The sequence below is a fragment of the Nelumbo lutea genome, chromosome 3, assembly GCF_056320005.1.
Source record: "Nelumbo lutea isolate HS-2025 chromosome 3, American lotus-T2T, whole genome shotgun sequence".
NCBI lineage: Eukaryota > Viridiplantae > Streptophyta > Magnoliopsida > Proteales > Nelumbonaceae > Nelumbo > Nelumbo lutea.
The window spans coordinates 31,900,598-31,915,688 of NC_142686.1; the positions used below are offsets into that span (position 1 = coordinate 31,900,598).

The 15,091-nt window shown below is 35.9% G+C and overlaps 1 protein-coding gene across 1 annotated transcript; it reads left to right on the forward strand.

Annotated features, from left to right (window-relative positions):
• Positions 1-10,129: 10,129 nt before the first annotated feature.
• LOC148864040 (protein indeterminate-domain 16-like) lies at positions 10,130-13,304 on the forward strand. The gene is made up of 3 exons (XM_088981485.1): positions 10,130-10,732; positions 10,890-11,289; positions 12,140-13,304. Exons 1-3 carry the CDS (start codon positions 10,624-10,626, stop codon positions 12,972-12,974), a joined length of 1,344 nt encoding a protein of 447 aa, XP_088837611.1. The 5' UTR covers positions 10,130-10,623; the 3' UTR covers positions 12,975-13,304.
• Positions 13,305-15,091: the final 1,787 nt, after the last annotated feature.

Genomic DNA, 15,091 nt, shown 5'->3' on the forward strand with positions numbered 1-15,091 from the left:
CTATTGTTCGAACAACTAATAGGGTAGATTCTCCACCTGCTTGTTGTAAATCCATTTGGGTTGTATACCCACCTAGTGTTAGTAATGCCCTTGCAAGGAGTAATGGTAAAAATTATTTTACACCAAGTAAAGGGTGGATCTGTAAAAGAAAAGCTGACAATCTATATGACAATACAAAGCATTTGGGTCAATATTTTATTAGAAACAGAATGAACCATGCTGGCTTGCTTATATATATTCAGTACCTTGGCCAGAAACAAGTGATAAAGGTCCCAAGTTCTGGTGGAATTATCACGATCCATCAAATGGTCGGTGCAGAGATGACATGATCAAACCTAACTATGTGTCAGATAAGTAACAACAATCCAGTATACCTTGTACTGCGCTGTGGCCTCGATCTCTAAGAAATTTTCCCACGAAAGCTCCTACAACAGTAGAACAGACAGTTAGCTAGGATGAAGCTTTTATTGGGAGAAGAGGGTGATGATGATGTTGATGATGCAAACTGAACCCATTGAGGGCAGCTAATGTGCTTACATAACACTTTCAAACTGCTCACTTCACTTAACAGATGGCATGGCCTTCCATCTGTACAAGGGGCAGTTCTGACCCGATCCATGGACCTATCTATCATTTCTCAAAGTTAACTGCAAAGTTAAACTTGATTTGGGTCTGTTTTTGTACTAATTCAATCCCACATGGTTTTGATGAAGAACCAAAATGTATTGCATACAACTATACATATTCATCGGATTCGAACTCCATCACCAATAATAACCAATAATAACAGGATGGGGTCGGCCGATTTCTAGCCCACAAATGGTGTGCAGGGTAAAGGTATAAGTGTCGGTATGTGATGAGATAACTACTTTTGTATCATTTTATGAGATAATTTTTTTTTACCGACAAAAAAAATCATTTGACCACGAAAATTTCTGGGCTCCAAGATATCGATAATTAACGGGGTTTATATATTAATTAGCTATTATATGGCACTCGGGATTTTCTATTCATTTTTCCTATCCACCGTGAATTACAGCCATACATTTCTATTATGAATTGAGGGATATGTGTGGCTGCAATTTACAACGGGTCAAGAGTGAATAGGAAATCTGGGCTCATTATATGGACCAATCATGCATCACATGGTTGTACAGATGAATATATGATATATTTTATAAGGGGTTATTGATTGTCCCCAGTTTTTTCTTCTTTTTTTTTTTTTTGCTTTTAAGTAAACCAGCAAATGTGTTCAATAATAATAATAATTATAATAATTTCTTTAACAGTATTAGAATCCATGTGATAAATACAAGTAATCGAAACATGATATTGTGCTGGATTTGTTGTTTTTTAACATAGAGAACTAATTTCAAATCTTTCTATTTGTAGATTTTACCAATGTTTTCAACCCATAATTAAATTGGACAGTTGGACTGTTTGACTTATCTGATTAACTTTTTAGATCTATTTCGCTCCAAAACATTTCTTTTCCTAAAATCCATTGACTAATTCAACAACCTGATGACCTGCTTGATTGAACTACTGACCTACTTGACCTCATCAATGGATGACAAATTAGACATTATTTCTCTTTTTCTATATTTTGTATTTTTGGACATTTTCATTATTATTAACAATAATGTGATGAATATATAATGTTAACGACATGCCTAAGGGTGTAACTTGAGTGGGCTAGGTTGGGTTGATTCTTAACCCAACCCCAACCCCAACTTAACCCCACAAAGCTCAGCTAAAATCAATTGAGCTGGTTGGGTTTGAAGATTTTTGAATATGTTTTGCATGACCATCTTTTATTGAGCTCTATAGCCAAACACAGGATGGATTGAAAATAAGCACAGAAGCCATTGATAAATGCATATATAAATATTTTATATATAGCTGTAAGCGTATCAGATCAAATTGGATATAGGCAGATCCAAATTTGAGTTGTTTACATTCAGATTCAGAATCGAATTGGATCATATCCATCAGATATCTAATGGATTCGAATTGAATTCAGATTATAGTCGGATATTAAATATATAGTATAACAATTATTCTAAAATGATCAAATATTAATAACTTAAGATTACCTGGATGTATGGTTACATTACTAGCTCACCACCGAGAGTGAAATGTTGTTTCTATTGGTTTTCAAAATAAATGTTTTAATTGGTGTTTTCAACTTCTATTAAAATAACTTGGTCTGAATGATCAACCCATCATTGCCCAGAATTTCGAGTCCATGTCACTACTAACTTCTTGCCTACAAAAATACATTAACTCACTCAACCAATAACTCATTAACCCATCCATCTAACTGTTTGACCTAATTAATAGGGTCATAGGTTAGATACCTTTTTTTTTGTTAATTTGTGGTTATTCATTTTCATCATTGATAAAAATAATTATTACTTGTCAAACTTATTTTTGTTTAATATGATATATTTTTAAAATTTGTCAAAACTTATCAAGAAATGTTTGCCTAGTTTTTGATAGATTTTTAATATATACTTTTTATAATTTTTATATTTTTATATATTTTTAAATTTTTTGTGATTTAATTATAAGGTCATAAATTGACCCATTTGACCTAGACAATGTTCAAAGTATTAGTACACCCTGATACGATCTACAAGGGGTGTATTAGTAGTTTGAACCACACATTTTTCTTAAGTTTTTTATTTTCATAAAAAATATGGAAGAAGGGTAGGTCTTAGGCATGCCTACCCCATGAAATAGGTCAAATTCCCAAATGAAACATATTTGGTGTATTGGTGGGTCAACGATACGATACATATTGATCAATATGACTCGATACATGACAAGATTTTGAACCTTTGACTAGATGGTTGAACTATGAATAGAAAATTAGTTATAGTATTAAAATTATGGGGTACAAATTTAATCAATGAAATTTATTAGTAAGAAACAAAAATGCCTTAAATATAGGATTTAATTAGTACTGGTGCAAGTCAGATGCTTAATTTGAATCCTAATTTATATGTGTTGGGCCTAGGCTTTCAGGTTGAGTCCATTTAGTTTTTTTTTAACAATTTCCAAGCTGGCCCAACTATTGTATCCTTATTAAGTAGAAAGAGTAGGAACTAATACCATAAATGTATGAGTTAAATAGAAAGAATAGGATGAACTAACAAGTAGTTTTTTTTTGCAGCAAAAAAAAAAAAAAAGTAGTTATTTCTTACACTATTAGTATAACTAATTTCCCTCCACTAGTAGTCACCCAAATCTCCCATATGATAAGTCTCAATGATCACCTAGAATATATACCTGAAACATTACTTGAGGGTCTTCTAGTGATAAGCAAATACAATTATAATAAGAATGCCTTGTAAAGAAAAGTTTCATTCTATTGAGAAAGAAGATAAGGTACAAAATACATTTGGCTTTGGATAAACACATAGAAATCTCATTTCCAACATCCCTTCTTATTTAGTTTCTTGACTTTGAATTATCACCGTTGAGTTCAATGCCACTAAGATTATAGATTTAAAGCTTTATCATTAGTTTGTTGTGCCAAGAGCCAATTAAGAAATCGTGTAAAAAAATGCCAACAATGAGAAAGAAAAAAAAAAAAGATAATTAATGTGGCTCAATGGTTTATACCTATCTCCACGAACAAATCCCTTTAAAAATTCAACAATTAATTAAGACCAAAGTGCCCAACCTGCTAGTGATTTCATAATTACATTTTATTCCTAGTTTGGCAACAACTGAATATATATATATATAATAGATGGTAAAAGAAATATTTAAATTAATTACCACTGTAAAGAATGTATATGCATAAAACCCTTGTTAGATTGTATTTTGCTTGTAAGAAAACCCTTGGACACAAGATAAGTATTCATCGGTTGATAGTAAGGATAAGACCATTATGACCAAAATGAATTATAATCGATGAAAAGACGTCTTAATCCGATCGAGGGATCCTTTACAAGAAAATCTAGTGAATGAAAAGTTGCTAGAGCAGATGCTTGTGCAATAGGGCTGTAATTGTTTAAAAGTGAAATTTTGCAATATCCAAAGGATGTCGGTACAAATCACTAGATCACATTGTATCTTTTGCTTTCTTATCCATATTTGCAATTTTCTTTTTCGTGTTTTCTTGGTTTCTCATACAACATTTATATTCTTTCACTTTTAGGCGTGAGAAAGGAATCAGAAAAAAAAAAAAAAGTAGAATCAATCTCAACCTCTTCTATTCTTTTCAGTGCAATGGAGCAATGCTCTGTACCGCCAAAGAATGTAGGCTTCCATGGCCGAACCACATAAATCTTGATCATCCTTATTTCTAGAGTAATCTTCAATTTTCTGCCATATATTTTCTTTGTTAAGTTCTAATGTAGGTATTAATAAGAATCTAACTAAAGGTACAGAAATCTTTATGTCAATTTGATTGGAGATGGAGATATATAGAAATCTCTGTTTGTCATAATGTGGTAGCCTTATTGTAAATTAAATAACTTGATATCGTTACTTGTTATATTTATGGGGAGCTAATGGTGATGCTGACATATCAACTACATATGATCATGAATTCATATAGCTGGATCCTAATTATTCCTATAAAGATTCTTCTGCTGGTGAATTTATTATTATTATGGGAGGTTTGGCCAGACAATAGAAAACCTAGTAATTAATCTAGTGACTGAATTTGGTAGTGGGAAGCCTTCCATATGCAGTGAGTTGAGCATTATATTGTGATCACACTCATTTATTAAACTCCTATTGGTGTGTTAGATTTTGTTGAGAGATATTAAAGAATATAGTCTGTGAGAGACTGTTGTTCATAAATATAGGGAGTTCATTAATGCTTCATATTGGCTTCCATAGGTGTACATAGCCAAAAGAATCAGGTCTAAAATGATTAGAGGAACCTTCCTATAACTTTCTTGACAGGTTAGGTTTTATTTTGGTTTGATGTATATTGAGTGGAATAAGTTTTGTCTTCATCCTTCTCAAGATGTTTCTTGGAAGTTGTTTTGGGATGGATCATTTGGATTCGTTGTAAATTAGGGCTAAGGCTTAATTCCTCCACTTCTCCACCTCTCTACATGTGCATAATTGGCTTCATTTTGTAATAAAACATATAAAGTTGTCTCTTCTTCACCCTAGATCTTGCCAAAGCAAAGAAGAAACAACAAGTGCATTTATTACATTACAACTTTAATATCAACACATACAAGGAGCTTTTTTATTTATTTGTTTATTGTTTGTATGTGGATAAAATAATAGCTGTGTGGTTTATGGTTTAGCGGTTGATGATTAGACGCTGGATTTAACCTTAGGTTTGAAATTGAAGGTCTACTACGTACCAGAGACTTCACCAATTGAGGCAGGACCCCCCCCCCCCCATGTTAATTATCCACACCAAATTTCAGCAGAGGAAGTTGATCAGTAACCTAAAAATCATTTAACGTGTTATTCATTTTCTCATTAATTATTATTATTATTATTATTATTATTATTTCTTTTGAGTTACATTCTCTCACTAATCAATTGAAGGCTTCATACTAGAGCTGTATCTCTTTGTTTATTGTGATAAACATAAAATAGAATAATGTCTTTAACAAGAAATAAAGAAAACTTATAATTTCTCAGCTGCTATATATATGTTGACTAGCATAATTAATACCCTTCCATCGCTGAAAAGAGCCTTGAGATCGATCCATAATTAGTCTGTGTTTGGTTGCAGAATAACTGTCATTTGCAACAGTGTAAATGCTAGGCATGGGAATGCAAAAGGATGAGGAAAATTCTGGTTTGGTTTTGCTTCAGATTTGACCGACTTATTTGTTTGTGTAGGAGGGGTTGTATGTATAGGAATAAGGTAGGATGCAAGATGATGTGATAGAGCATATCTGTCTAACAAAAAAAAGGTAGGGTGCAAGATGATAGAATCCCTACTTTATATGAGAAAGAATTGAGTTGGAGGACTTGAAGGTGGTGCAAAACTTGAACTGCCAGAGTACCATTGAGTGCAAAAGTGATGGGGAGTAGAAACAAATGAAAGCAAAACTGAACTGGGTACAAATTTTGTACCAAGTCAAGATTTGCACCGCAACCAAACGCATCTAGGAACAATAATTATTACCACCAACCTGTCATATCATTATATCCATCATTTGTGTTCCTTCTTGCTTGAAAAAAGAAATACTTATCATAAGTACAATTTTGAAATCAATTGTTTTAATACTATAATTAAACAGAAAATCAGATCCGCTAATCATGTACCCACATTTAGGATTTTAGAGCCACTAATAAGAATTATAAGAGTGACGAATAATAGAAACAAAACGAAACATGCTGGCTGTATACAATCACCAATGACCCATCTTGCATTTATTATGAGAGAAGAAGATACACATGGTTAGGAATTAGGATATATAGCTCCTATCAGATCAGTATACAAATATATAACTAGAAGAATATAATACATGAAGATAGGAAACAATAATGTTTTAGAACTCTGTACGCCTCTAAAATCTAAATGTTATGGGTTTGCATGGGATTCTTCTTAAGACTGACGTGGTGTTACCCTGATATAATAAGAAATTAAGAATAATAATTAACAAAGTGGATGTTTAATTAAAAAAAGCTAGGAATCTTATTTAGGAGAAGGGAATTAATCCAATTCCAATTTCCAAGTTCATTCAACATTCAATGGCGATAAGTGGTCGATGTCAATAACTATTTTCTTGTGGTAGCTAGCTAGCCACCCCCTTAAATTAAAATAGAATATTTTACACCTATTAAGTTCATTCATAGTGAATAAGATAATGTGACAATTTTCAAGAATAATGTTAATAAAGTGACAATTAATTAATGCACGATTGACCCATCAATGTCAGCAATTTTGACATGCGTAAGCTGCAATTGACTAACAAACTTTGACATGGAGAAGGACGTACTTAATTAGTTCAAGTGGCAACGACAAACAAGTGGAAATTGAAGGATGAGGGTTGTCAGTAAACGAAATGGGTATTTAAGTTAGAGTTATTAGATTGAATAAATATTAAATGAAATGGTTATTCAGACAACACGTTTTTCTATTTCGAATCCGTCTGCCTTAATTTCGCCGCTATCCTTATCAATCTTTGTAGCTTCCTCTTATAAAGAGACGATTGTCGAAGGCTGTAGGAAATTTCGATTCACCTGTTTTTTCTTCCTCGCTCTCTCTCTCTCTCTCTCTCTCTCTCTCTCTCTCTCTATCAGACAAATAGTATCTGGATCGCCTATGAATACTGTATTCATAAAGAGACGATAACGGAAGGTGGTAGGAAACGAGGAAGACAATGATAACATGCATTACGGCTATACATATAGCAAGTGCAAAGTTTTGGATTGTACTAAATGATTTTGGTCTTATTATAATAGTAATACAGGGACTAGAATTCACCTAGCTAGTTCCCTGTTTCACTTCACCCCCAGTCCCCACTGAGCTATATAGCAGCTTATAATTTCTGTAATCTTAACTTCAAACTATATCTTTACATTGATCGAGTACCTCGAGCTCTCTTTTGGGTACTTTCTAGCTAGCATTATTCCCATTTAATAGGATAACTACTACTGGAGCCAGGTTAGAGAGAGATGAGGAAAGTAGAGAGGCCTAAGGACTTTTGATCTTGGTAGAACAATTGGAAGCCTAAAGGGCTCCAGGTGCTGCCTTCTGGGCTCTCTATCCTGGGCTAGGTTTCCTAGCTGTTGGCACAGCCCCAGAAATATGACCGAATTGGATTAAACCCTTTTTCCTGTTCTCTTCTATTTCTTTTTCTCCTGGAAAGTCAATTTCACTGTTTACTCTCTCTTCTAAGTTCTAACACAACAGATAACAACACTATCTAGCTATTGGCGACAAGTCCAATAAACGGTGGGGTGGTGTTAGTGTTACATATATATATAAAGCTGACACATGTTCAGGAGAAGTGAAGATAGCCAATCAGAGTCTTTATTGTATGTTCAGATTGGCCGGCCATAAGCCACATCATCACTCCACCTGGCTGAAAAGAGAAACAAGAAATGTGTAGTAGTTTGTCTACTGTTATATGTGTTTTCTGAAAATGGGTATTTATTACACCTTCACCGCTTGCAAGTGTTTCTTTCTTTTGATTTTGGTATTAACCGCTTACAACAGTTGAAGTGTACTGACTGCCTTTTCAGGACATGAGGACTTTTGAGCTACTCACTCTATCCTTCTTCCTTCTTCTCTTTATATTTTCATTAAATTTTGTTTTTAATTTTTGTTTTTCCTAAAGGAAGGAACGTCGGCTTTTCAGACTCCGACACCGCCATCACATATATTGTCAGCTTCTTCTTTTCTCTTCTCACTTTCAAAACCCCACAGAAGCAAAAGAAAATAAATCCCACAAAAAATTTCTAAAACAAACAAACAAACGCCTCTGTGAGAGAGAGAGAGAGATCCCGTTGTTTGAAGGATTTAGGTGTTAAACCAACTGCATAAATACATACTTACATTCACTTCTTATAATACGAACAAATATAAACCAGACAAAGTAATCAGGTGGCAGTCCGGTAGCAGGGCCATTACCTCTCCTACCCATCATGAAAATTATTGAGGGACACAGATACCCTTAGCACCCAACACTCATGCCTCTCTCTCTGATTTGATATTATACTCTGCATAGTAATAGTATACCTCCATTCTCCAATAGTCTAGTTGGTATCGTCTACAGTTGTACTTGAAAATACTGGGCCAATCATGATACACCACATCAGCTCCCATATACATGGGGCCCAGAATATTAGGATGACCTGGTATAGAATGATTGGCCCAGCTCATGCGCAGTGGATTGGGAGTCCCAATAGGTCTATAGACATCCCAGAGAATACAAGTTATTAAATCAATAAAAAAATAATTAAAAATACTTTAACAAAAGGACAGGAATTACTTCTTGGGATGCCTTTGGTTCCATTCTTAGGAAACCCATTTGCATCTATTATGTAAAGTTGCAAGTAATATAAAATTAAGAGAGAGAGAGAGGGAGAGTTTGGATCTTGTTTGGACAGGTCTTAACCTACTTAATTTATTGTGCTTCTTGTTTTAATTTAAGAAGGGATTATTAGATTCGGGATCGAAAACGCTTGGGAATGATGATTGCCAACAATATTCTGTTCTGATGCTGCATGTGTTGAGAATCCACCTCCCATCATCTCCCCATTCCTTCGAACAAATAAACAAAACATGTTAAACTGCTTTTCATGCTTTCTTCTGATTATTATATTAACAATGACAAACAAGCTGACCTTGCGCTCTTTCCCTTTTCTTTTTTCTTTTTAAATTAAACTTTTTGGCATTTTTTATTTTTATATTAACTATATGTCATCCGTTAGGGTCTTTCTTTCTTTGTTTATTTAAGAGGTTTTTCTTCAATTTTCCAAAACTGTTGAGCTTATGTACCATTTTTTTTTTGGAAAGATACCAATTTATGGGTGAAGGAAGCCACCAAACAAGAGGCCACATTTTTTGTGAAAGAGGATATTGATGGGTAGATCACAACCTTGACCATAGGATATGCATCTTCCCCATCAAGACTATCTAATATATAAAAGGTGGTTCTTGAATTGGGTTATCAACACCCAACAGTATTGAATTATTGATTGATTGAGAGAGATGCATCTGGTAGATAATATTGTACAGTGTGCATCAAAAAAATCTATTTTTGGGATAATTTAGTTACACCAGGATTATGCTAATTACAAAGGAGTGGAGTCTAATCAAATGAGTTAGATTAGAAAATGGGTTTTTTGCAATTTATGGGGAGATGCGAGGAAAGCAGGTGAAATGACGGAAACAACATTGAAAAGGACAGAACGTCTTCAGTTTCAACTTTAGAAAAGCTGCTTCCTATAATTAATAATCAGAGTCACTGTACAGTCACTAACAAAGGGCACTTTGGTCAATGGATCTGGACTGTAAACAAATGAAATTGAGATTTAATTGACCAAGAAGGAAGCAATAAAAATAGGGAGTGAGGTAGAGCAGATGGGAGCGCTCACGTGTATTTTGGGCCTGGGCTGCATTTATGCATGCAAATTACTGTGTGATGAATTATGAGTGCTTTGTTTCTTTGTAAGGATGTTTTTTTCTTCCCTGTCCCAATGCTGAGTGTGGGCTCAAGTTTCGAGCATTTTGATTGGATCAGACCCCACCCCCCTCTCTCTCTCTCTCTCACTATATCTCTATCTCTATATCTCCTGTGATGAGGCTTATTAAGGTGGATTGGAGTACTCAATACAAGAACCCGACGGAGGTGAAGAGTGGATGAAGGAAAGCTGATAGAAAAGTTGAAAGCTTAAAAAGGAAAGAAAGCTGATGGCCGAAAGAAAGAGCTTTTCCTCATGTTCTAGTGGTGTCTACCTCTCTCTATAGTCTATATCTCCCTCTTCATCTCTCTCTCTCTCTCTCTCTCTCTCTCTCTCCATTCCCTACCATTGGTTATATTGTTAGTCTGAGACAAACAACGCTAATATCAACAGCTGAATAAAAGAAGGAAGAAAGAAGAAAGTGTGTGAGGAATCTCTTTGGTGGGATATTTGAGGAGAAAACCACAAACCAAAAGTGAATTTTTTTTTCCCATGTTAGCCAACAATTCTTCTCCGAGTCTTCCTTCTTCTGAGGCATTTACTTGCTTAGAAAATGGGAATAACAACAGTAAGAGAAAAAGAAGGCCAGCAGGAACACCAGGTGAGAACCTTGATATATGGGTTCAATCTCTTTTTTCCTCTTAATTGTGGTTTTATCGATTATTTGCTCCATTTGATGAGTTTGCTACTTTGGAATTGGGTTTCAGTGGTTAGTGATTACCTTTGTTTTGTGTGCATTTGTATTGTATTGGGTTTAGATCCTGATGCAGAGGTGGTTTCTCTATCGCCAAAGACGTTGTTGGAGTCGGACCGCTATGTTTGCGAGATCTGCAATCAGGGATTTCAGAGAGACCAGAACCTTCAGATGCACAGGCGTCGGCACAAGGTGCCATGGAAGCTACTCAAGAGGGAGACGCCAGAGGTTCGAAAGAGAGTATTTGTTTGCCCAGAACCCAGCTGCTTGCACCATGACCCTTGCCACGCACTGGGCGATCTCGTCGGCATAAAGAAGCATTTCAGAAGGAAGCACAGCAATCACAAGCAATGGGTTTGCGAGAAGTGCTCCAAAGGATACGCTGTTCAATCGGATTATAAGGCTCACCTTAAGACCTGTGGTACCAGAGGCCATTCTTGTGATTGTGGCCGTGTGTTCTCCAGGTATCTAAACTGATTTTTCTCTTGTGATAGTTAATTAAATCCTCCAACAGGATCAACTGTGCGACCGTACCAAGCAGAGGGTTTTGATTGATTTTCCTGTTACGGTTTCGTTCTCCTCATTCACCACCCTTGTTGAGTCAAGGGCCTCCAACACCCCTAACCCAAAGAAGCAAAACATGAAAAGACAGTTCTGCTTGCTTTCTTCGTTGTTTTCCTTGTGTTGAGTTTTTCTTTTTCCAAGACTTCTTCCTTTTGCCAGCACCCACCTAGAATTAATACTAACGAGTAAAGGCCGCTCGCTCGCTTGATCGAAGTTTCTTCTTGTTGGGTTTCTCTCTTTTTTCTTTTCTTTCTCTATATCCAATTAAATTCAAACCCGAGAACTTAAGCTCAGCAGATGGAGAATACCTTGTTAAATTGTCAACAGTTCAGTAATACTTGATAAGCCATAGTTCTTAAGATCAGGATCTCCTTTAATGTTTGGTTGTCGTGATCGTTTCAACTCCTCTAACACAAGTGTCCTTGTTGATGAATAACTTACTTTTCATCTTTTTCTTATTGATTTTCCTCGCATCTTCAGTTTGAATCCAAAATCCAAACCCAGTCTAGCGAAAACCTAGCTTTTTTATTGATTTTTTTATATATATTTCATTTTAAGATGGCTGCAGCTTTTTGGTTAAACATATCCTACAAGACAAACAGGAAGATCATCAGGAGCCACTTGAATGTTTTCTTGTTCCAGTTTTTTAAAATTTTTGTGTTCCAACTTCCAACATCCATTTGAAGTACCCATTTAATCAAACCGTAAGCTGATTGGTTTGATTAGATCATTTGTTTTCTCTCTTATCAGGGTGGAGAGTTTCATTGAACACCAAGACGCTTGTAATGCTGGGCGTCTCAGAACTGAGTTGCAGACACTGCAATCGGCAGCTTGCCTGTCTCGAACAGCTTCAAGCCCGAGCCCATCAAGTGACACAAATTTCAGTACAGCTCCTTGGCCTGGATTGAGAATGCAAAAGCCGAAGGAACCCGTCTTCTTATGTCCAGAACGGAATAATCCTTCCACTGTGGAACAACGCCACAATCTGGAACTGCAGCTGTTACCGTCATCGAATTATCTCACAAATACCTTCGATACCTCGGTTTCCCCAAATACAGACGAAAACCATGCTACCCAGCTGCAGCTCTCAATTGGGTCATGTGACCATTGCGACAAGATTGATTCAAACAATGCCAGTTTGAGAAAAGATGCAGATAGAAAATCTCCCAGAGAGAAGACAACCATTGAAGAACCGGCTTTGGCAGCTTCTAGACTGAAAGAACAGGCAAGGGAGCAGCTAAGGTTGGCCATGGCAGAAAAGGCCTTTGCTGAAGAGGCAAGACAGCAAGCAAAACGGCAGATTGAATTAGCTGAGCAGGAATTCGCAAATGCCAAGAGAATCAGGCAACAAGCACAAGCTGAACTTGATAAAGCCCAGATTCTGAGGGAACATGCAACGAAGCAAATTAATTCTACCATCCTCCAAATCACCTGCCATTCCTGCAAACAGCAGTTCCAAGCTTCACCTTTAACGGCACCTCCCGATGAGAACTCCCTCGTCATGAGTTACATGTCTTCAGCTATCACAGAAGGAGAGGGAGAGAACGATAATAAAACTCATCAAGCAAAGTTCTCCAAAACGTAGCTCTCTCTAGATCTCTATCTCTCACTCACTCACTCACTCTCTCTCTCTCTCTCTCTCTCTCTCTCTCTCTCTCTCTCTCTATCTATCTATCTACCTCTAGACTACCTTTTTCTTCTATCGACCGGTTACTAAACCAAATGGGGTGCTGTAATTATCGTTGGTGATGTTGATTAAGGGGGTGTTTTAACCTCCGATGTTGTGTTGGTTTTGTTATTTTTTCATTATTTCAAGGAAGGGAAAGGAGGCCACCATGATGGATTAGCTTTTGTTTTTCAGTCAATTTTCTCAGAAACTGTTTGTATTTCGGTTATGATTACAGAAATTTTCTCATGCAGACGTCTCCTCTGATTAACTTTTGTTCTGGGCTTAAAATAGTACTGTTATATTACCAAGCAAGTTACCTAATACCAAAAATAGAGTAACGGATTAAGTTAAGCTGGCTTCTTTTATTTCATTTTTTATTTTCTGATATTCATTTCTTTGAAATCAATTTTCTGATATTCATTTATAGTGATAGATTTTCTGCCAGATCTAGCTATTTGGAGAACTTTGTATGTAGGACAAGGAAGAGAGAATGGGAAAGGGTGTTCAAAGTGGGTACTGACTTAAAGTTACAAGTTGAATTTAAAATGAATCTGTACAAAGTAAGAGAGAGAGAGAGAGAGATGGGGGGATGAGAGGGGAGGTCAGAGGGGGGGTTCTGATTCAGACAGTCCTTTTCATTACTGGGCCTGTTGTTTCTTTTAAATGTTTTATGAAACATCATGTTTTTCAGTGCCACAGTAGTAAGGGTTAATGACAGACAGACTCGTCTCTCTCAAGATACAACAACACTGAACAAACACAAACACTCCTCTTCATCTTTCTCTATCTCCCTCTCTATTTCTCTCCCCTCATATTTCACTCTCATCAGAATCAGGAGCCAAAGAAGTAGCAGCATCTTTCTATTTATGCAGAGACCATATTAGACGACTTCAGTTAAGTGGTATTTATATGTTAAAAAAACTGTGTAGTCACTGATATATCTTCTTTCACCACTAAATCCATAGCGAAAACGACCAACGGAGTTTGAACGAGTGGAAGAGTTTCCGTCTCTTTTCTTTTATCGGACCATGTGCAAACCTTCCTTTAATGCCATCCTTCCCTTTTTACCTGACTACTCTTTTTTTCCCTTTTTGCATTTGTAAGGTGGTTATAGTAATTATAATTATTTCTTTGCTTTTCATAATTTCATACTTTATTTTATTTTATTTTTTAACAGCAGTTATTATTGGGGTGTCTTGAATAATATCCCCACCCAAAAATAAAAAAATCTCCATCTGATAGCCACATCATCCTCTGCCCTCTGCTTATGTGGCAACTTTCAGCTAATATAAAGCTGCCCATGGGGGCTTTTTTAGAAGAAAAGGATGAATTAAGTAATATTTGTCTGGTGAACTTTGAATAAAAATCTGAAACTCGAATTGTAGGAAACTCCGGAAAATATGGCTGAACTTTTTTTTTCCCGAAGCCAGAACACATGGCTGAACTTGTATTGAATTTATCAGTATGGATGATCCCTGAGAGAGATAGAGAGAGAAAGTATTTAACTTTAAAGGTGGTGGTTGTAGAATGTATGGAAAGAACATTTGACTCATATTATATGATTTATTCTGATGGTGAAAAAGAGATAATAGCTACTTGTTGAACACAGCTCAACTACAGATTGATCCCTAAAAACTAAACTAAACAGATAAAGTTGGCTTAATTGGTACCAGCATCGATGGTGGTGATGATGATGATAATAGTGGCAGTGGTTTACTGTATTTTTTCTTCATTTGAGCCTTGAACATTGAACAACATACAAACCCATTTCCATGAAAACGCCATATGGCCTACTGTAAACGCCCTAGATTCTTTTACGACATGGTTTAGTAAGGGGAAAGGCTAAAGAGTTATACAAAATGGGTTTAGGACCAACTGATCAGACTGATCAGACTGAAGAGTCTCAGATCCATTTTCTATATCTGGTTTTTATTTGTCTGGTTCTGTTTCTGTCTTTGCTTTTGAGAATACAATTGAATGCAACTGAGTTACAAAACAAATGTTGTCTACAGAATCTCTATCCCTGGTTGGGA

Excerpts from the sequence above, each read along its gene's own strand:
- LOC148864040 (XM_088981485.1), top strand. The coding sequence starts at position 10,624 with ATGTTAGCCAACAATTCTTCTCCGAGTCTTCCTTCTTCTGAGGCATTT. Across the intron at positions 10,733-10,889 it reads AAGGCCAGCAGGAACACCAG|ATCCTGATGCAGAGGTGGTT; the intron begins GTGAGAACCTTG and ends TATTGGGTTTAG. Across the intron at positions 11,290-12,139 it reads TGTGGCCGTGTGTTCTCCAG|GGTGGAGAGTTTCATTGAAC; the intron begins GTATCTAAACTG and ends CTCTCTTATCAG.